This window comes from Hyperoodon ampullatus (assembly GCF_949752795.1).
Source record: "Hyperoodon ampullatus genome assembly, chromosome: 19".
Taxonomy (NCBI): domain Eukaryota; kingdom Metazoa; phylum Chordata; class Mammalia; order Artiodactyla; family Ziphiidae; genus Hyperoodon; species Hyperoodon ampullatus.
Genome location: NC_136932.1, coordinates 6,237,667 through 6,258,419, shown reverse-complemented (window position 1 = coordinate 6,258,419; position 20,753 = coordinate 6,237,667). Strand labels below are relative to the sequence as shown.

General features: G+C 55.6%; 1 protein-coding gene across 1 annotated transcript; it reads left to right on the top strand.

The window, feature by feature from the left end:
• Positions 1 to 5,922: 5,922 nt before the first annotated feature.
• LOC307067479 (uncharacterized protein) lies at positions 5,923 to 20,531 on the top strand (the record flags this gene model as incomplete). The annotated part of the gene is made up of 18 exons (XM_079724918.1): positions 5,923 to 6,339; positions 7,828 to 7,910; positions 8,138 to 8,294; positions 8,602 to 8,763; positions 8,876 to 9,001; positions 9,133 to 9,378; positions 13,669 to 13,721; positions 13,820 to 13,847; positions 14,870 to 14,931; positions 15,100 to 15,221; positions 15,567 to 16,111; positions 16,938 to 17,020; positions 17,104 to 17,260; positions 17,956 to 18,117; positions 18,207 to 18,332; positions 18,413 to 18,645; positions 19,089 to 19,114; positions 19,788 to 20,531. 18 exons carry the CDS (start codon positions 5,923 to 5,925, stop codon positions 19,880 to 19,882), a joined length of 2,883 nt encoding a protein of 960 aa, XP_079581044.1. The 3' UTR covers positions 19,883 to 20,531.
• Between the last annotated feature and the right edge of the window lie 222 nt (positions 20,532 to 20,753).

Below are 20,753 nucleotides of genomic sequence, written 5' to 3'. Positions count from 1 at the left end.
GGTTCTTTAAGGTTCTTCACGTCACTAAATACTGACATGACTCATTCTGTTTAATTCTTCTCACATCATGTGAACGTTACATAGTTTACTCAACTGTCCCCCTACCTGTTGTTGTTTCCGTCTTTCCTTTATTACAAACGATGCTTCAGAGAGTTATCTTTTTATACGCCCCCCTGAATATATGAACAAGTGTTCTTTGCGGTAAATGCAGAAGAGTGCAACTGGGGCTTGCAGGGTCTGTGGAATTTTTTAAAGAAAGACACAGACAAATCGCCCTGCAAAGTGGTGGCTGCAACCTGCCTCCCACTAATGTGTCTGTGGGAGTTCATTTGCCCACATCTTCCCCAGGACTTGACGTTATCAAACTTTGTAATTTTCCAGTCCAATGGGGAAGAGTGAATCTCCCGTCTTCTCCTGGTTGCCCTTGGTTGGGCTGGGGATCTGGGAGGGGAAATTGGTGTTTTTTGTTGTTGTTGTTTTGTTTTTTTGCCCATGGGTCATAGTTTCCCAACTCCTACTTTATTTTTTAATTTTAATTTTATATTGGAGTATAGTTGATTAACAATGTTGTGTTGGTTTCAGGTGTACAGCAGAGTGATTCAGTTATACATATACGTGTACATCTATTCCTTCCAGTTAATTTGGTGCTGTTTATAGAAACTTCTAGCTAGCCCTGTTCACAGTCCCATCTTTTTTTTTTTTTTTATTAGTTTCTGCTTTATAACAAAGTGAATCAGTCATACATATACATCTGTTCCCACATCCCTTCCCTCTTGCATCTCCCTCCCTCCCACCCTCCCCATCCCACCCCTCCAGGCGGTCACAAAGCACTGAGCTGATCTCCCCGTGCTACGCGGCTGCTTCCCACTAGCTATCTACCTTACGTTTGGTAGTGTATATATGTCCATGCCTCCCTTTCGCTTTGTCACAGCTTACCCTTCCCGCTCCCCATATCCTCAAGTCCATTCTCAAGTAGGTCTGTGTCTTTATTCCCGTTTTACCCCTAGGTTCTTCATGACATTTTTTTTAAAATTCCATATATATGTGTTAGCATACGGTATTTGTCTTTCTCCTTCTGACTTACTTCACTCTGTATGACAGACTCTAGGTCCATCCACCTCATTACAAATAGCTCAACACAGCCCCATCTTCTACCTCTCCTTTCAGGGTCCCTGGTGCCCCAGTTCCCGAGCTTCTGGGTTTTGTGTTGAGAATCTTCTTGTTTCTGTGGATTTCCTGCCCTCCCCTCCTGTCCCTTCCCTATGCTCCCGAGCCCTGGGTCTCAGCTTCCTCTTGTCTGCTTTTAGTTACCATTTTCGAGCTTTAAAATTTTTGTGGCCATTTAGCATCTTCTGTTGTCTCTTCTTTTATTCTTTTAAAATAGTCCTTTACTGTCAGCTTAACAGGGTTTTAGGAAGGTGCAAAAATTAATGTGGGTATTCAATCTACCACATTTAATCAAAACGAAAAGTCTCTATAATCCCCTGCCAGACTGTCAGCTTCTTAGAGGCAGGAAAGGCTTGTATTTACTTCTGTATCCCAGCATCTAGCATCTTGCCTGGCAAATAGGGGATAGGACTTGATACACTTTTGCTGAATGGAGGAGCGAGTGAGAAAGTATTGATAGCTGAGCATCTTGTGCTGATGGTCCTTAGGAAGGGGATGTTGCTTAGGGAGGGGTTACCAATTTACATGACAGGCAAGTTCATGAAGTCTTGCATCCTTTTCCTTTCTGTCCTCCAGCTTATGACTTCTGTTCTGTTTACGTACACGAGCCCATCTCCTCTTCAAGGCTGAACTTTGAATCTGGTTTGTATGACCCACTGACTGACCAAACAGATACTCGTGTATCCAAGCAGGGAGGACAAGTTGGGACCTTGGCAGGTGACACTATGCCTTTCCCAACTTGATGACCCTTTCTCCAGACCAGTGGAAGAAATCACCTTAACCCCCAACTCATGAGAGGAGGGACAGTGTTAGTGGTTGGGACTACAGCTTTAGGGAGTTAAAGATCTGGGCTTGAATCCTGGGTCCACTGTTTACTTGTGTGACTTTGGTCAAGTTAGTAACCTTTTTGAGCCTCAGTTTTTTGGTCGGTAAAATGGGGATGATAACACTTTAAGTCACAGGATTAGTTGAGATAATGTATACTAAGTGTTTAACCTAGAGGCTGGCCCAGTAGATGCTGGCTGTCATCATTATCACCTTTGTCATCATTGTCATCGACACCCTTATTGTCATAGTCACACCATTTCGTTCTACCCAGGGACTAGGACCCTCACTTCTTTCCAGTGGTCCCTAACCACTATTTCATTTCCTCAGGGATGATGAAAACTCCCCTACCTTGAATCTCTCCCCTCTGGGAACTGCAATTTGCATTTGCTCTAGTGTAAGAAGCTTCTAGGGTAGGTCCAGGTGGAGATGCAGAGAGAACCGTTGGCCTCAGGACTTGGACACAAGTTAGCCATGTGACCTCAGGCGAGTCACTTTACCTCTCTGAGCTTCCTTGGACTGGATCAGCCATATGGATTATTAATAGGCATTACCTGGCAAAAGACGCCATGGTCCAGTATATTTTGGAACTGCTGATTAAATGAAGTTAAACAATAATACTTAATACTTACATGTATATAATACATCATATACAATCAAATGATAAGTATTTATTGTGTTACATTGTTATTATTAAATAGTACATTACTATCTAATTAGCATCTATCTAATCACTGAAACAACTCCAGGAGCTAGATTGTTATTATGATTATGATCCCTATTTTACAAATGAAGGACTGAGGTTTTCACAGCCTTTAGTCCCGTGCATTGTGAATTTCCACAAGGGAGTGGGGACAGCAGTGATTCTGATCCTATCTGACAGTGGCCCCCCCGCCTTTCCCACAAGGATGTCGTGGGGCTGCGGCTCTGCAGCAACAAGCCAGGGGAAGGCTGGGCAGTTTCTTCTCTGGGATCCCTTCACGCTCAAACGTTCCCTTCTCATCACTCCTGACCCTGTGGGCCCCTCCTCTGCAGACTGTGGATCCCCAGGCTGGAGATCAGGACTTTGGGAAAGGAGCTACTCCGATCAGGTTCTACAGGTTCTTGCCCTCACTCAGCCAGAGGCAGATCAAGGACTCTGCTCATGGGTGGGCAGTCTGTTTACCGAATGAGAACCGCAGCTTGATTCCTCAGTTCTGTCTCTGGGGGTGGGGGTGGGGGGTGGGGGGCAGACTTTACAGTTTTTTCTCTCGAGTTCTTGATGTGCCAGAGAAGTGTTTAAAAGCCACACAACTCATGGTGGAAGGTGCTAGGCACTGTTCTGGCCAGAGAGTGGGAGCAGGGGACTGTCTTTGGAGTTAGCCTAGGATTTGGGGGGAAAGAGACCCAAAGGAGTCGTTTTGGAGCTGGGACTTCCTTGGAAGGAAGAGTGCAGCCTCTGTTGCACTCAGGACCCCAGGCCATGGGGCCAAGGGTTAAGAGGCCGGAAGCCAGAATCTGACACTCCTGGCTATCCCTCTCGAAGCTTCTGTTTCCTCATCTGTAAAATGGGCATAAGAATACCTTTTCCACTGGGCTGCTTTGGGGATCCAATGAGATCTGAAAAGGCTTTGTAAATGGTACTACCCTGCAGTCAATTGTTCTTATGGCTTTGGGGTTAGGGGGCTGGGACTCTAAGCTCTTCTTAAGTTTAGTGAACTCACAACCCGTTAATCTTTGGAGAACTGTTGGTCCTATTCTTTGTTTCCGCATGCAAAGTCCCTTCCTAAACTCTCCTATCAGGCCACAGAAGCAGAGGTTCCAGCTGGGGCTTGGTGTGCTAGCAACTATCTGGCCAATCTCCCCCTTCCCCTCCCAGGAGCAGGCCTCCTCCTTAAAGCCAAACAGTGGCTCACGTCAGATCAGCCCTGGCAGCTACAATCTTTGTGAAAGCCCAGCCACACCCTGCTTTCAGGGCCAGCCTTGAGTGTTCTTCCCCCTTGGAGCCCCAGGACCCACTTGCAGGTCTGATTCACTAAACAGCCTCAGGCTGGCTTTCCTAGTGGCTTGGGGCTGCTCCTGGCGGGTTATGGGGGTGTGTGTGTGTGTGTGTGTGTGTGTCTGTCTGTGTCTGTGTGTGGGGTTTTGCTGCCCCTGTTCCTGGATCAATTGGTGGCCAGAAGACAGTTTACTGGGGACAGGTTTCAGAGGCTGGGGACGAGTCTTCATTTAGCCCCAGGTGACCCAGATGATAATAAGCAGAGAGGAGGCCTAAGATTTCACAGGAAACTGAGAGTAACTGACCCATCTCCCTACCACCCTGTCAAAAGGGCACCGGGCCTCTGTCCTGAGATTGGGGGGCTGCTCTGACATAAGGATGCAAAGGAACTGTGGGGACAGTTCTGAGGAGGGGTGAGGTCCCTGCGGACAGGAACTGGGATGAGGCTGCTTCAGGGCCCTGCAGTGTCTGGCAGGGGGGCCTCCAAGGCAATCAAAAAGGTGGGTGGAATTACTGAGCTGGATGAAGAACGGGGCTGGGCGTTGTGTGTGGAGCGGAGGGACTCCTTCCTCTATGATCAAAACTCTCCACGTTGCGTGTGGGCGCCTCCCTAGCAATCCAGTCATTCATCCATGGACTAGGACAGGACAGTTAGGCACAGGAGGATTCAGCCTCTGACACCCTCCTTGGAGATGCTCACAAGGAGGGAGGGATTCCATCCTGTCTCTGGGCAGCAGGTGCTAAAAGTCTCATGGGCGGGCTTCCCTGGTGGCGCAGTGGTTGAGAGTCCGCCTGCCGATGCAGGGGACACGGGTTCGTGCCCCGGTCCGGGGAGATCCCACATGCCGCGGAGCTGCTGGGCCCGTGACCCATGGCCGCTGAGCCTGCGCATCTGGAGCCTGTGCTCCGCAACGGGAGAGGCCACGACAGTGAGAGGCCCGTGTACCGCAAAAAAAAAAAAAAAAAAAGTCTCATGGGCGAGTTACTCGTCTCCCTTAGGCTCAGATGCCTCACTACAGCATCACTTCAGTAAGTCTGTGTCGAATGCATGCTCTTGGGGTCAGAGGGTAGAGGGTTGTCCTGGTTGGGGGGGGGCGTGGGTGGATGGTTGGTGAGAGTACTGAGTCGGGGGTTCAGCTCCCAGGTGGGGTTCTGGCTTGAGCTCGGGATTCTGAAGGTGCCTTTTACAGTCCAGCTGCAGAACCCCTCCCAGCAGCTGTTTCCAGGAGCCTATTGTCACCTTGGGGCTTTGTATGGCCACAGCAGGGTGGGGTGGCTTTGTCTCAGGAGGCCTGGGAAGTTGTAGCTCAGAGCACCTCATGTGGGGGACTGAGGGGGGGTCAGGGTGTTGGTGATCCCCAAGGGGCAGGTTCTGAGAGACTGTAATTCCCAGTGGGGCGTAGGCATCAGGTGAATGTACTTTGGGGGGTTCATTTTGATCACAAGGAAGGGGCTCAGAATGTGATGGGGGGACTCTGAGTGAGGGATCACGGTGGGGGGGGTGCTGACGTCTCGGCGTGTACTCTCAGAAAAACTGTAATTCCTGGGGGGTGTCAAACTCTGGTTGATCTTAATGGGGGAGGGCCAGCATGTGAATTGCGGGGATGTCTAAGTGTACGTGTGGTGGGAGTGAAGATCCGAACGAGTGTGCCAGCGGGGTGTGTGGCTGGGCGTCGGAGTGGGCTGGTGTGGGGCAGCTCCCCGGGGGGGCAGGAGCCTCTGGCCCCAGGGAGGGGAGAGTCGGAAGCAGAGCCGCCAGGAACTGACCAATGGGGAGAGCGCCCGTATTTGCGCTCAGGAGCCTGCAAATTCCTGGGCCCTCAGATATCCGCCCGACACCGGCCCCCCTCCCCCGGCCAACCCCGGGCATAAAAGGCGCCAGGTGAGGGCCTCGCCACTCCTCTCGCCGACTGCAGCCACTCCGACCGGTGTCGCCCGCGTCCTCCTTCGCCATGACTAACTACAGCTATCGCCAGTCGTCGGCCACCTCGTCCTTCGGGGGTCTGGGCAGCGGCTCCATGCGCTTCGGGGCGGGAGGCGTCTTCCGCGCGCCCAGCATCCACGGGGGCTCGGGTGGCCGCGGCGTGTCGGTGTCCTCCGCCCGCTTCGTGTCCTCGTCCTCCGGGGGCTACGGCGGCGGCTATGCGGGCGCCCTGGCCGGCTCCGACGGGCTGCTGGCGGGCAACGAGAAGCTCACCATGCAGAACCTCAACGACCGCCTGGCGTCCTACCTGGAGAAGGTGCGCACCCTGGAGGAGGCCAACGGCGACTTGGAGGTGAAGATCCGCGACTGGTACCAGAAGCAGGGGCCCGGGCCCGCCCGCGACTACAGCCACTACTTCAAGACCATCGAGGACCTCCGGGACCAGGTGGGAGGCGGCCCGGCCGCGGGAAGTGCACCTGCCGCCGATACCCAGCCCCGCGGGCCGCGTGAGGCCCGAGGCGGGGGCGGCGGGCGGCAGAGCCACCTCCCGGCCGGGGCGGGAGCGAGGGTTAGGATGGGGGAGGGCCCGCAGGGTGGGGCGGAGGGAAGCCGGCCGGTGAGGAGGGGCAGGACCTCGGGGCAGGAAGTGGACGCCTGGCGGGGGGGCGGGTTAATGTGGGGGACTGGAGGGCGGGAGGAGGAAGGCGCGCAGGTCGGCTAGGCCTGGGAAAGCGGGGAGGAAGGAGGGGGAGGAGATGGGACGCGCTGCGGGCTGCCCTGGGGTCTGGACCTGAGTCGCTGTGCAGCAGGGAAATGGCAAGAGTTTGGCCAGGGAGGAATCTGCTTCTCGCGGGGCCAGACCCGCCTTCCGCTGCCCCCGGTGTGAGGCCCTCTGCATTCCTTTTCTCCCGGCCGGGCGGGTCTGGTTTCCATCACGCTGAGGCTGAAGCCCCTCCCCCGCCCAGGGGGCCACTAGGGACTTAGAGGAGCTCTAGGAAGAATGGGAGAGGCCAACTCTGGCCCCTGGACAAGGAGGGACATATGCTGTGGCCCCCGGACTGGGTAAAGGAGAGATGAATGCTGAGCTTGTGAAGACCTCTGTGGAGAGTGCCGTGTGGGTGGAGACCCCAAGTCCCAGCTACAGCCTCTTGCTGGGGGGCCCTCAGGGTCCTTCAGGGTGGGACTTGGTCTCTGCCCACAGGGAACAGCTCAGAGCTGGGATCTCGGTCCCGAAGAAATGTTTCAGAAGGCGGTGGGACATTTAACAGCCTCACACGTTGGGTCTGCAAACGCACAGTCCCCACAGCGTAGGCCAGGGCCCACCCTGTGCCTGGCGTGGTGCTGGGTGCCAGGGGCCTAGACCAGACCCGTAGATGAGGGAGAGCTAGAGATGTAAACAACGAGCGTAGTGCTTTCAAACTTTATAAACTGTGACCTACACGAGGGAATACATTTTGCCTCAAAGAGGAGGCATAAAGTGCAAGCACATGATAGGTGCTCAACAGAAGGCTTTCCCTTCCCTGAAAGCAGAGGTGCTTTGAGTGGGGGTCAGACCACAGGGTGACCCCTGTGCTCCTTGCATCTGGTTTGCGGATCACTAGAAGTTGCCTCCCTACGAGCATTTAGAGTTTGCCTGGGTGCAGGTCGTGGAGACTTTTCCCCCAGGCTTGCCTCCTTGCCCTTCCCGTTCCCCCCTGGCTCAGCCTCCCTGGCAGTAGTTTCTCCTGCTCCAGCTCCCGGGCCTGGACCCATTCCAAGGCCTCCCAGAGAGCAGGCTGATGGGCAGCCTGGGGTGGCTGAGGCTTTGGTCTCCAGGTGGTGGAGGCACACAGGCACGCATACTCCTTTGCTCTTCTCTCTCTTCTGGGAAGAAAGTGGGTGGACGGTGCCCACGTACTGAACTGGTGCCAACCTCCTGCCTTCCGCCTTCCAGATTCTTGGTGCCACCATTGAGAATTCCAAGATAGTCCTGCAGATCGACAACGCCCGTTTGGCTGCAGATGACTTTCGAACCAAGTGAGTGTCTCTGCCTTGGGGGCTGCAGAAGCCAGGGCAGGGGAGGGGGGCAATCTCAAGCCCTTATGGGGCTCAGTGCCGTGGGGGGAATGGACTCTGCTCTCACCCACCCCAGCTGGTCTGAAGCACACCCCATCCCCCATGGGCCCCTGAACCCAGGGGAGGTGGGGAAGTCTTCAGAGGTGCAGAGGAAATGCTGGCCTGACTGCAACTATTTCCTCTGAAAGGTTTGAGACGGAGCACGCCCTGCGAGTGAGCGTGGAGGCCGACATCAACGGCCTGCGCAGGTTGCTGGACGAGCTGACCCTGGCCAGGACCGACCTGGAGATGCAGATCGAGGGTCTGAAGGAGGAGCTGGCCTACCTGAAGAAGAATCACGAGGAGGTGGGTTTCAAGCTGGGCTTCCCATCCATCCCCGCCCAGCTTCCCAGAGCTGAGGACACTTTTTTTTAATCCTGTGTCCTCTGACCGTGGCCACATCTGCTGCACCCTTGACCTGGCCCTGAGTGTGTCGTGTGGCTCCCAAGGGTTCCAGCAGGGGATGGTGGTGACCCCGTCTGTACCCCAGTGCTGGCTCCTAGGTCTGCACCTGAAAACCAGCCCCCTATGGCCTGGGGGATGGGGGAATGACCTGGCTCAGGCCCAGCAGGCTCTGGGCCCTGACATGCCCATCTCTGCTGTATCTTTCTAGGAAATCAGTGTCCTGAAGGGCCAGGTGGGTGGTCAGGTCAGCGTGGAGGTGGACTCCGCTCCGGGCATCGACCTAGCCAAGATCCTGAGCGACATGAGAAGCCAATATGAGGTCATGGCTGAGAAGAACCGGAAGGATGCTGAGGCCTGGTTCACCAGCCAGGTATGGAGGGGGAGGCAGGTGCCCCTCGGGGAGGTGGCGAGGAGAGCGGACTCAGTGCTCCCAGGCGAGGGTCTGCCTCAGCGCTTACTCCCGCTGCTTCCTCTCCCTGCAGACCGAGGAGCTGAACAGGGAGGTCGCTGGCCACACGGAGCAGCTGCAGATCAGCAAGACGGAGGTCACCGACCTGCGGCGTACCCTCCAGGGTCTGGAGATCGAGCTGCAGTCTCAGCTCAGCATGGTATGTGCCCTCTGCCCTGTGGGATGCACACTCGTGTCCTTGCGGCCTCGGGCAGCCTGGATGGTGGCTGGGCCCATGCCATCGCTGGGCACCAGGCTCTGCTGAGTCTCCTTCCCTCTCCCTGCCCTCAGAAAGCTGCCCTGGAAGGCACGCTGGCCGAAACGGAGGCTCGCTTCGGAGCCCAGCTGGCGCAGATCCAGGTGCTGATCAGCGGTGTCGAAGCCCAGCTGAGCGATGTGCGTGCCGACACCGAGCGGCAGAACCAGGAGTACCAGCACCTAATGGACATCAAGTCCCGGCTAGAGCAGGAGATCACCACCTACCGAAACCTGCTGGAGGGCCAGGACGCCTACTACAACAACCTGTCCATCCCGAAGGTCCTCTGAGTCTGGCAGCCTCCTGGCCTTTGTACCCTGCTGCAGAGGGATTGCCCTGGGTAGGGGCATGGGAGGGGAGGGACCCTTATCCCTGGCTCTCCCCCTGACCTTCCAATAAAACTTTATGGCCCAAGGGAGGAAGGACGTTGAGTTTGTTATTTCAGCCCATGGCGGGGGGGCCAGGCCTTGGCACTGTTTAGGTTTTATGGTTTAGGTTTCATTTGGACCAGAGTCCATGCTTTCCCAGGAAAGGGGAGGGAGGGCGCTCACAAACTCCAGCTGTTACAGTAATTCCTGTTTGCAGAGGTCTTCGTGTATCTCACCTGTTCCCTAAAACAAGGTTGTTAAATAAGCATTGCTCCCGTTTTACAGGGGGATAAACTAAGGCTCAGAGAGGCGAGGTGGGTTGTTGTATATATAACTGTTCTCTAACACATGGCAAAGGTGGGATTTGAAACTGGTTTTTGACTGAACTCACCCCAAGGGTTGGTGTGTGTTTGTGTATCTGTAATTAATGTTTACTGAGCACCTACTAAGTATTATTTAATCAAACAACCCTGAAAGGTAGTATGAGTTATATCCTATAGAGTAGGAAGCAGGCTCAGAGAGGTTAAGTAACTTGACCTAGGCCACATAGCAACTACATGGCAGAGCTGGGACCAGAATTACATTTCCTGATTCTTAACCCACAGTGCCAGCCCTGCACCCCGTCTCCTAGGATGACACTGCTTGTGCCATTTCCTCAGTACTTTCCAGTCTTGCTCTGTGTGAAGGCCTAGGACTAGGATCCCCTGAGGCAGTTCCTCCTGACAGGTTTCTCCACCTATAACTTAAGGAGAAACTGGGGCTTTGGGGTCAGAGGCGGGCACCCGCTCAGAACAGGGCTGGAGAGGGCGCCCTCGTTGTCGGGGGGGGGTGTGCGCATGCACTGACACCTCCATCCATCCCCTGGCAGACCTGCTTGAGCCCCTTACACCCACCAGCCCATACCTGGGCCCAGAGCCTGGAATAGGACCCAGCTGTGACCCAGACCTCCCACAGAGACCCCCAAACTGGCTTGCCTGGGGCCCGTCCCAGGTCCCCAAAGGAATGCAAGTCCCAGCTTCCTGGTACAACCCTGCCCTTGGGTTGGTATGGTCCTGCCCCTGTGGTTTACAGCTTAGCTGCCAAGAATGGAGGCCAATTAAAGGTAAATAAGTCCCACTTCCTCCAGCAGAGAGGTTCAGGCTGAGTGGGTCTGTTCAGGCCCCGTGGATCCGTCTGTGACAGCAGCCGTCCCTGTGAGGGAGGGGCTGAGTGAGGCGGAAGGTCTCTGGGGCCAGATGGACGCTGTGCCACCTGTGCTCACCACTGCACTGAGGAGGCTCAGGACCCCGCCATACCTGGTGTTCATCCTGAAGGGGGTGCTTTTTTCACTATTTTCCATGGAGCTTGGTAGGCTCATTAGCTTACTCCAAATCACAGGCTGGTGACCCCTGAGCCCAGCTCTTCCCTCTTCCCCTGCCGCAGCCCTGGGCCAGGAGCCCCTTCTGCCACGTCCCCAGCTATTCCGCTCTGGCCATCAGCACCTACAGACCCACCCTCCCACTTGACTTAGGAGGCCTTGGAGCTAGAGGCCAGAGGCCTGGCTGCACCCCCAGTCCCAGGCTGGGACTGCCCAGAGATATTTGTCCCGTTTGTGAAAGCCTCTGTTGTCGCAGCTGAAACCCTCCCCTGTGCCCCAGAGGCCCCTGGAATGTGGCTGTGAGGCGGGGTCTGGGCCCCACACAGGTGGGGCTGGTGACTGGGTCTCAGGTCTGGGTGTCAGGAATAAAGCTTTCCTTTGTGTGCATGTGTGTGTGTGTGTGTGTGTGTGTAGACACTTTTCTGTCTCAGTCTGGGAGCTGAAACTAGGGGTACTGTGTTGACAGAAGCAGCTGGGATAGAGAAAAGGGAGCGAGAGGAAGGGGGAGGGGATTTGGGGGGGCAGGGTCTTTCCAGCCCTGCTGGTCATCATGACCACTTCAGTTTGCAAGCATTTCCGGTCCGTCATCTTGCTCCATCCCCGTGACTCAGACTGGGCCAGAGTTATTTCCATTTTTCCAATTGGTAGACTGAGGCTCGGAGAGAGGAGGCTTGATTACTCAATGCCACGTAACTAATAAATGAGAAATGAGGAATTCTCCAGGCCCCAGGGCATGCCCTCTCTCTGACCCTGGCATCTCCCTGGGGAGCGGAGGAGTGAGTGAGGATTCTAACGTCTATGGAGGTCCCCACTCCCCCTGTGACACTGAATGCTCACTGTGGCCCTGTAGCTGGGGCCAGTGTTAATGGGGTCAGTGTTGTTTTTTTTTTTAATTTTTTTATTGTGATAAAATACACACGACATAAACGTTACCATCTTACGCATTTCTTGGTGCACAGTTCTGTGGCAGTTCCGTGCACTCACGTTGCTCTGCAAAAGCATCATCACCCTCCATCCTCATAGCTCTTTCCACCTTGTAAAACGGAAACTTTATCCCCATTAAACCATAACTCCGGGCTTCCCTGGTGGCGCAGTGGTTGAGAGTCCGCCTGCCGATGCAGGGGACACGGGTTCGTGGCCCGGTCCGGGAAGATCCCACATGCCGCAGAGCAGCTGGGCCCGTGAGCCATGGCCGCTGAGCCTGTGCGTCCGGAGCCTGTGCTCCGCAACAGGAGAGGCCACAGCAGTGAGAGGCCCGTGTACCGCAAAAAACAAAACAAAACAAAAAAACCCCATAACTCCTCATTCTCTCTCCCCACCCCCTGGCAACCACCATTACACTTTCTGTCTCTATGATTTTGACTCTTCTTAGTATCTCATGTAAGTGGGAAAATGGCCCAATTTTAAGTCAGGAACCTGGCTCGGAGATGTTGAGTCACACCCAGAGGTGGAGTCCACCTCGGGCTCTTTCCACTGGGCTGCATCGTCCCATCCCAAGGAGGGAAGGCCGGCTCTGGGACAGCCTGTCTGCCTGCAGTGGGCAAAGGACAGAAACTGGCACAGCATCCCGGGCGGGCTGCCTGGGGCAGGGCCCAGGTCTGCAGTCTGGGCTGGAGCCAAATGGAGCTTGATCTCCGCCCTTGCCCAGCCATCATCTTCTGGTGCTAGTGAGTAGGCTCCGACCACCCAGACCTTGAGCTCATAGGAACTGTTTGGACCAAAACCAGGGATCTGTGACTGGGGCAGCTGCTGCCTGGACTGGGCCTGAGAGTATAGGGAAAGCCCCTTGAGGGGCTGCTGGAGGGGAGTCAGGGTGCAGAGAGAGGCTGGCTGGGGTCCAGCCCTCCCTCACCCCGGGGTGATGGCACATAATTTTTCCCAGGGTAATTGCTGGGGCCGTAATGTCAGCAGAGGCTTTAATGAGCTATGGCTGATCTGAGTTTGATTATTTTTCTTTCAGAGGAAAAGACAGTATCCTCCCACCCATGAGACAATACCTCACTGTCTGGGCCCAGCACTCAGAGGCTGGCTCACTGTGATGCTGGGAGAGGAGAAGTCCACCCCCACGTACCAGGAATACTCCACTACCCCAGCTCAGGTGCAGGAGTCTGGGGTCTGGGGAGGGGAACACCTTCTTTTCCTGTCTCCTGTTTGAGTGTTGGGGGGCGCGGTCAGAGGACCCAGTGAGTCCTGGCAATGCCCTCTTACTAGCTGTACCACCTTATACAAATCACTTCCCTCTCTGAGCTGCAATTTCATTCCTTCTGAAATAGGGGCAGGGATCACCTTCGTAGCTGTGAGCAATAGAGGAGGCGTGGATGCAGAAGTGCTTTGTAAACTGTGAAGGATGCCATGGAAGTAAGAATTTCCTGTTATTAGAGCAATAATAACAATGACCTGCATTGCCCAATAGGTGCTGGTTATGGAAGAATGCGGCAGAGTGTGACGGTCACTCACAGGGCAGATCTGATGCCCAAGGACAAAAAAAATGTCCCCCCGGGTGATGGTACTTGGGAGTCCTAAGTACTGGACGTGCACCCCACTATCCGGTGCCTCAAAAGATGGGGAGCAAGGAGGAGGCAGGATGGGGGCTCTTGGGCCTCAGGGCTTCCCCATAAGTGGGAGCTGAGAGTGCCCGTTGCCACAATGAAACTGAAACTTGAAAGGTACCGTGTCCAAGGTTTTCCAAGCAGTGATGGGTAGAGCCAGGCTTGAAGCCAGGTCCCAGGGAATCCAGAGCTCCGTCAACTTCACGGTGCTGCAGCTGTGGTCCAGGAATCCTCCTCCTGACTCTCCAGCCTGGTCTTGCTCACTTCCCCACCACTGGCTCTCTCTAAACCCCACAGCCAAAGCCAGAGGGCCAGGCCACGCCTCCAGTGGCACTGCCCACAGGTATCGGGTATCCCCGGAAAGCGGGCCCCTGATCTGGTGGCAGAGAAAAGGGCTCTCCTGAGTGTTGGACTCCCGTCTCCGGCCTCAGCATCCTGCTCTCTGAAGCGGTGCCTTGACCTTCAAGATCTCCGAGGTGACCCAGCAATCCCACTACTGGGCATGTACCCTGAGAAAACCATAACTCAAAAAGAGTCATGTACCAAAATGTTCATTGCAGCTCTATTTACAATAGCCCGGAGATGGAAACAACCTAAGTGTCCATCATCAGATGAATGGATAAAGAAGATGTGGCACATATATACAATGGAATATTACTCAGCCATAAAAAGAAACAAAATTGAGCTATTTGTAATGAGGTGGATAGACCTAGAGTCTGTCATACAGAGTGGAGTAAGTCAGAAAGAGAAAGACAAATACCGTATGCCAACACAGATATATGGAATTTAAGAAAAAAAAATGTCATGAAGAACCTAGGGGTAAGACAGGAGTAAAGACACAGACCTACTAGAGAATGGACTTGAGGATATGGGGAGGGGGAGGGTAAGCTGTGACAAAGCGAGAGAGTGGCATGGACCTATATACACTACCAAACGTAAAATAGATAGCTAGTGGGAAGCAGCCACATAGCACAGGGAGATCAGCTCGGTGCTTTGTGACCACCTAGAGGGGTGGGATAGGGAGGGTGGGAGGGAGGGAGACGCAAGAGGGAAGGGATGTGGGAACAGATGTATATGTATGACTGATTCACTTTTTTATAAAGCAGAAACTAACACACCATTGTAAAACAATTACACTCCAATAAATATGTAAAAAAAAAAAAAAAAAAAATCTCCGAGGTGTCTTCCAGCCCGCCCTCCAGGCCTCTCTATCCCCTCCCTCCTCATGGTGCTCAGGCACATACAGCTTTCTGGATCGGGTCCCTCCCCAGCCTCGCGGTGCTTGACAGGACAAACAGGGTTAATCTAGCCCCGCTGTGCAGCGACTTGCCTCTCCCTGGAGAAAGCAGGGGCTTTCTGGAACTTGCTCCCGTCTCATCTGCAGAGGTTTGCCCCAACTTGTCGCAGGAGCAAGCAAAGGTTCAGTGACATGTAGTTGGCAGGCGGTGGGATAATCAATCCGCCCCTTGTCAGCCCTGAGCCTGCTGGCTTTTGTGAGAATGCCAGTGCCATGGGGCTGAGGGGCCGGGGGGAGCTGGAGAAGAAGGAGGGGGACTGGGGGTGGGGGAGGAGAGGAGGAGAGGGGTCCATTTGGAGCATCAGGGAAGTGGCAGATGCTGGCCCCTCTGGTCACCTCAGCTGGGACTTGACTCAGGATCGTTCTCCTGTCCTCAGCCTACCCCTGTGGGCCCTGCATTCCTCTGTGTACCTCTGCCCGCCAATCCCCAGAGCCCGCAGGCTGGCACATGGGGTCTGTGAGAGGGACCGCACAGGGCAGCGACGAAAAGTGGAGTCTCAAACTGAGAACAGGGAGCCGGCCACCTGCGGGCAGCAGAGAAGGCCAGCGGAGGGTGGGGTTGGCCTGAGCCTCTAAGAGTGCAGGCGGAGGCCTGGCAGACGTGATGCGAGTTTGCTCCTTTCGGTTTTCTCCTGGAGTGTAGAGATGGACCTGTAATCCAAGTGTTAAAACCATGGCCCGGGGCAAAACACCATTCATTCTGAATCATCTCTTTTGTTGCATTAAAAAAAAAAAAAGAAAGAGAGAAAAGAAAAACCCCATACCAGCCACGTAGAGGTGTGCAGGTGGCTGTGTTTGTCAGGAACGCAGAAGGAGTTGGCTTCCCTTTGGGGGAGGAGACATGGTCCCACAGCACCCTGGGAGGGGTATATAAGGAGCCTGGGGCTGGGGGTGACAGGTGCAGACCTTGGGTTTCAGCCCAGCTCACGCCTCCTGCCAGCTTTGCTTGTGCTGCTGAGAGCTCAGGGCTGCTGCCTGGCCATGAGCACCACATTTCTGCAGACTTCTTCCTCCACCTTTGGGGGTGGCTCGACCTGGGGGGGTTCCCTCATGGCTGGAGGAGGAGGCTTTGGTGGGGGGAGTCTCTATGGGGGAGGTGGGAGCCGCAGTATCTCAGCTTCTTCTGCCAGGTTTGCCTCCTCGGGGTCAGCAGGGGGCTATGGGGGTGGCTTCAGTGGAGGGGCTGGTAGTGGTTTGGGTGGAGGCTTTGGTGGTGGCTTTGGTGACTTCGGCGGTGGCGGCCTCCTCTCTGGCAACGAGAAGCTCACCATGCAGAACCTCAACGACCGCCTGGCGTCCTACCTGGAGAAGGTGCACGCCCTGGAGGAGGCCAACGCTGACCTGGAGGTGAAGATCCGCGACTGGTACCAGAAGCAGAGCCCAACCAGCCCAGAGCATGACTACAGCCCCTACTTCAAGACCATCGAAGAACTCCGAGACAAGGTGAGTCCTCGGGTGTCAGGCAGAGGGGAGCAGGTGGCTGGTGCCAGCTGCCTGGGGAAATCCTTGCTTTCCCAGGTAATGATGTGTAACCTCGGCAAACTTGGAGCATGGGGAATGCGTTCCAGGTGTGGATGCCTGCAAACATCTGCTCAACCTGGCTGTGCTGGGGATCCTGGCACGCTGGTCTCGACCAGTAGGGGCTGAGGTGGGGGCAGTGCTCACACCCTGCAGGGCTCTGCCTAGAGTGTTCCTTTGGTTGTTCTGCAAGAACGGAGGTGTAGAGATGAACCTCAAGTTCTAGGAGTCCAGAACGCCAGGACGGCCTGCGTCACCCTTCGAATGTCTTGGGTGGCAAAAGCACTGTTGGACCTTAGGAGACCTGGAACTGGGTATGGGCTCTCCCAGCCACTCGCTCACCCTTCACTCACCTGCACCAGTTTCTGCAGCTGCCCTCCAGTTTCCCCCTGACTGGAATGTTCTGTAGATGCATGGCTGTGTTAAGGTGTGCAGGAGGCCGGCGACCATGAGTTGTCTACAGGGGAGGCTGGTGGAGTACCCCCAAGAGGGCACCCTTTCCAGGTCAGGCAGTTTCCACAGGGGGTTCTCTGCAACCCTGGCTCCTTGGTCTTTCATGTTCTGGAGGCGAGGAGGGTGGCTTGGGGCAGACCACGTGGCGGCCTGGACTCTGCCCCGGGGCCCTACAGGCTTCCGTTGCTGGTGTCAGAGGGGAGATGTTTCCGGAGGGGTCCCGCCTGGGGTGCAGGGCAGGGAGAACAGCAGGGAAGAGGGAGGGGTCCTCTAGACAGCAGCTCCCTGTATCCTGCAGATCCTGGCGGCCACCATCGACAACTCTCGGGTTATCCTGGAGATGGACAACGCCAGGCTGGCTGCGGATGACTTCAGACTCAAGTATGTTCCCTGCGCTCCCTCTCCCAGCTCAAGTGGCCCAGACCCCTCACCCTTCCTCACTTGGGTTCTCTCTTCCTTTCCAGGTATGAGAACGAGCTGGCCGTGCGCCAGAGCGTGGAGGCTGACATCAACGGCCTGCGCAGGGTGATGGACGAGCTGACCCTGGCCAGAACCGACCTGGAGCTGCAGACTGAGAGCCTGAACGAGGAGCTGGCCTACCTCCAGAAGAACCATGAGGAGGTGAGAGCCAGGCAGTGACTGGGGCTGATGGGAGGGAGAGTGGGGCCTCTGGGGCCTCCTCATAGTTGGGAGAAGGGCTTCGTGGTTCAGATATGCACGTCCCCCAACACAGGGGTCCCCATGGAGAGGAAGGGGCACTGTCAACCCAGACCCCTTTTCTCCTCTGATCTATAGCCAGGCCAGGTGGCCAGTGGGCACTGCTGTCCTGATTTGCTTCATGAACTCACACAAGGGCCCTACTGTCTTGAGGTCCTCCCTCGGCAGGACCTAGAGAGGAGGAGGGACCCTTAGTGCTGAGGGGCTCGTGCGATCAAAAGTCTTCACGTGGGGCTTCCCTGGTGGCGCAGTGGTTGAGAGTCCGCCTGCCGATGCAGGGGACACGGGTTCGTGCCCCGGTCCGGGAGGATCCCACATGCTGTGGAGCGGCTGGGCCCGTGAGCCATGGCCGCTGAGCCTGCGCGTCCGGAGCCTGTGCTCCGCAACGGGAGAGGCCACAACAGTGAGAGGCCCGCGTACCGCAAAAAAAAAAAAAAAAAGTCTTCATGTGCAGTGGGAAACAGGGGCCCGGGGTGGGTTCGGGGCAGAGCCAGCGTCACGTGGTGAGTTAGGGATGGAGCCGGGATTGGCACGTGGGACCCCAGACTCGGTTCCGGCTTCCGCCCTCTGTCTCTGAATGGGCCCCACCCACCCTGCAGGAGACGAAGGAGTTCAGCAACCAGCTGGCCGGCCAGGTCAACGTGGAGATGGACGCAGCACCGGGCGTGGACCTGACCCGCGTGCTGGCGGAGATGAGGGAGCAGTATGAGGCCATGGCGGAGAAGAACCGCCGGGATGCCGAGGCCTGGTTCCACAGCAAGGTACCTGGCCCTCTAACCTCGCTGAGCCAGGGGGTGCTCGGGCCCTCCAGCTGGGCTCTTCCGTCACCTTGGTCCTGCTTGAATTCCAGAGTGCAGAGCTGACCAAGGAGGTGTCTTCCAACACCGCCATTATCCAGACCAGCAAGACGGAGATCACGGAGCTCAGGCATACGCTCCAGGGTCTGGAGATGGAGCTGCAGTCCCAGCTGAGCATGGTACACCTGCTGCCCCTGCCCAGCGGCTGCCCCCTCTAGGCCCGCCTCCCCTCTGACCTTCTCCTCTGCTGCCCCACCAGAAAGCCGGGCTGGAGAGCACGCTGGCGGAGACCGAGTGCCGCTACGCCCTGCAGCTGCAGCAGATCCAGGGCTTCATCAGCAGCATCGAGGCCCAGCTGAGCGAGCTCCGCAGTGACATGGAGTGCCAGAACCAGGAGTACAAGATGCTGCTGGACATCAAGACGCGGCTGGAGCAGGAGATCGCCACCTACCGCCGCCTGCTGGAGGGCCAGGACGCCAGGCCGGGGCTCGGGTGCAGGGGGCAGTGAGGGAGGGGCCAGTTGTGGTTGACGGGGGAGAGTCATCTTAAGTGCAGCGTCTACAGATAGTGAAAAGAGAACAGAACAAGGAGTAAGAGGTGCTGGACTCTGCGCTCTAGTCTTTGGCCGTTACCTTGGGCAGGTCATGTCACCTCTCTGGACCTGTGTGCCTTCTGTAAATGATAGCAGCTGGGCTCGTGGTCTTGGATTTAATGCTGGTTCCATTTCCAGCATGAAATAGATGGGGTGTTATCATAGATCAGAATCTGTGTGCTTGGGGGTGGCTCTCAGGATGTCCCAGGCTTTAGAGAAGTCAGATGTGGGAGTGAGGGTGGTGTGAGGGCTGGAGAGGACGGCTAAGCTGTGCCCCGGGGCCTCCTGTAGGCAGACCTGAGCTTTTGTCCGTTGCTTACATCTGCTTCCCCCTTTCTTTCAGGATGGCTGGCATTGGTACCAGAGAAGGTAAGAGGCTTCACTCTTCTTTTTTCTGGCCACACTGGGCGGCATGCGGGATCTTAGTTCCCCGACCAGGGATTGAACCTGTGCCCCCTGCAGTGGAAGTGTGGAGACTTAACCACTGAACGGCCAGAGAAGTCCAAGAGACTTAGCTCTTCCTGAGTTGAGGGGAGAGGGAAGCTATTGAAGCCACCATTCTTCTTGGAATGGGGAGGAAGGTGAAAGAGGCCAAGCGTCCCAGTAGGGTGGGGACATGCCCATTCCAGTAGGTACCTCTTCCCCAGTGGGACCCCTCTATCAGCCCCAGGTAGGGTTGGGATTGAAGGTTTACTGAGAACCTTCCAGGATGAGTAAGCTTTGTCCAGGGCATAGCCCCCCCAAACCCTGCCTGCCCCACCTTCTTGCACTTATGGTGAGATGCCCATGATTCATTTCTGTTTATGTGCAGCTTAAAAGCCCTGACATTCTTGCTCACTGCAGAGCATACCTCCCGCTGCCACCGCCAATCTCTTTGATGAGTGATTCAGCACCAGTCCTCCTGGCAGCTCTGGGAGGATTGGCCAATGGCCGTTATCAGGGGTGCTGTGCAGTTCTCCCAGAGCTCAGCCAAGGTCCTGGCCCCTTGGGAGGGAGGACATGGAGAGTCTCCCACTCTAAAGCTTGCCTCTTCTTTCTACAGCCTCCCTGGGAGGTGGTGGCAGTGGCAAAGTCCTCATCAATGTTGAGGAGTCAGTGGATGGGAAGGTGGTTTCTTCTCAAAAGAGAGACATCTAAGTGCCCAGCGCAGGAGAGACACCCCCGTCATCCCCACCCTCCCCAGGCTGAGTGGACAGCTGGCCGGAGGGACCAGAAAAGCAAACTCGGGCTTCCCTGGTGGTGCAGTGGTTAAGAATCCACCTGCCAGTGCAGGGGACACGGGTTTGAGCCCTGGTCCAGGAAGATCCCACATGCCACGGAGCAACTAAGCCCGCGAGCCACAACTACTGAGCCTGCACCCTAGAGCCTGCGAGCCACAACTACCGAAACCCATACACCTAGAGCCTGTGCTCCGCAACAAGAGAAGCCACTGCAACCAGAAGCCCTCGCACTGCAACCAAGAGCAACCCCCCACTTGCTGCAACTAGAGAAAGCCCGCGTGCAGCAACGAAGACCCAACACAGCTAAAAAAATAATAATAAATAATAAATAAAGGGAAAAAAAAAGAAAAGAAAGGAAAAGCAAACTCCAGGCCCTGCCTTCAGAGGGTCCAGCTCAAGGGGTCCCTCATCTCCTAGTTGGGTGTTTCACATGCTTTCCCAGACCCCGCTTCAGCTTTCCCACCTCCCTTATAGCAGGGAGGTGCGAGAAGCAGCTGTATTGTATAACAAGCTCATGGTTTGTACCATGTCCATGCAATAAAGAATTGCTTTTCCTTTTGCAAATATCTCTTGGTAGTATGTCCAGTTTTTCTTGTTGATGGCCTCTGAGGAAGCCCAGGGCCCACACGCTTCCATCTCCCCCTGACTTTGAACTCGTCCCTGCACGGTCACTCTTTGGGTTACCTGGGGCGCCTGGGACAAATCAGGTGGCTCAGATGACTTGCTGTCTTGCTTACCCCATTTAGTGATCACAGAAGCAGGAGGCGGGATTCCTTAGAGCAGTGTGT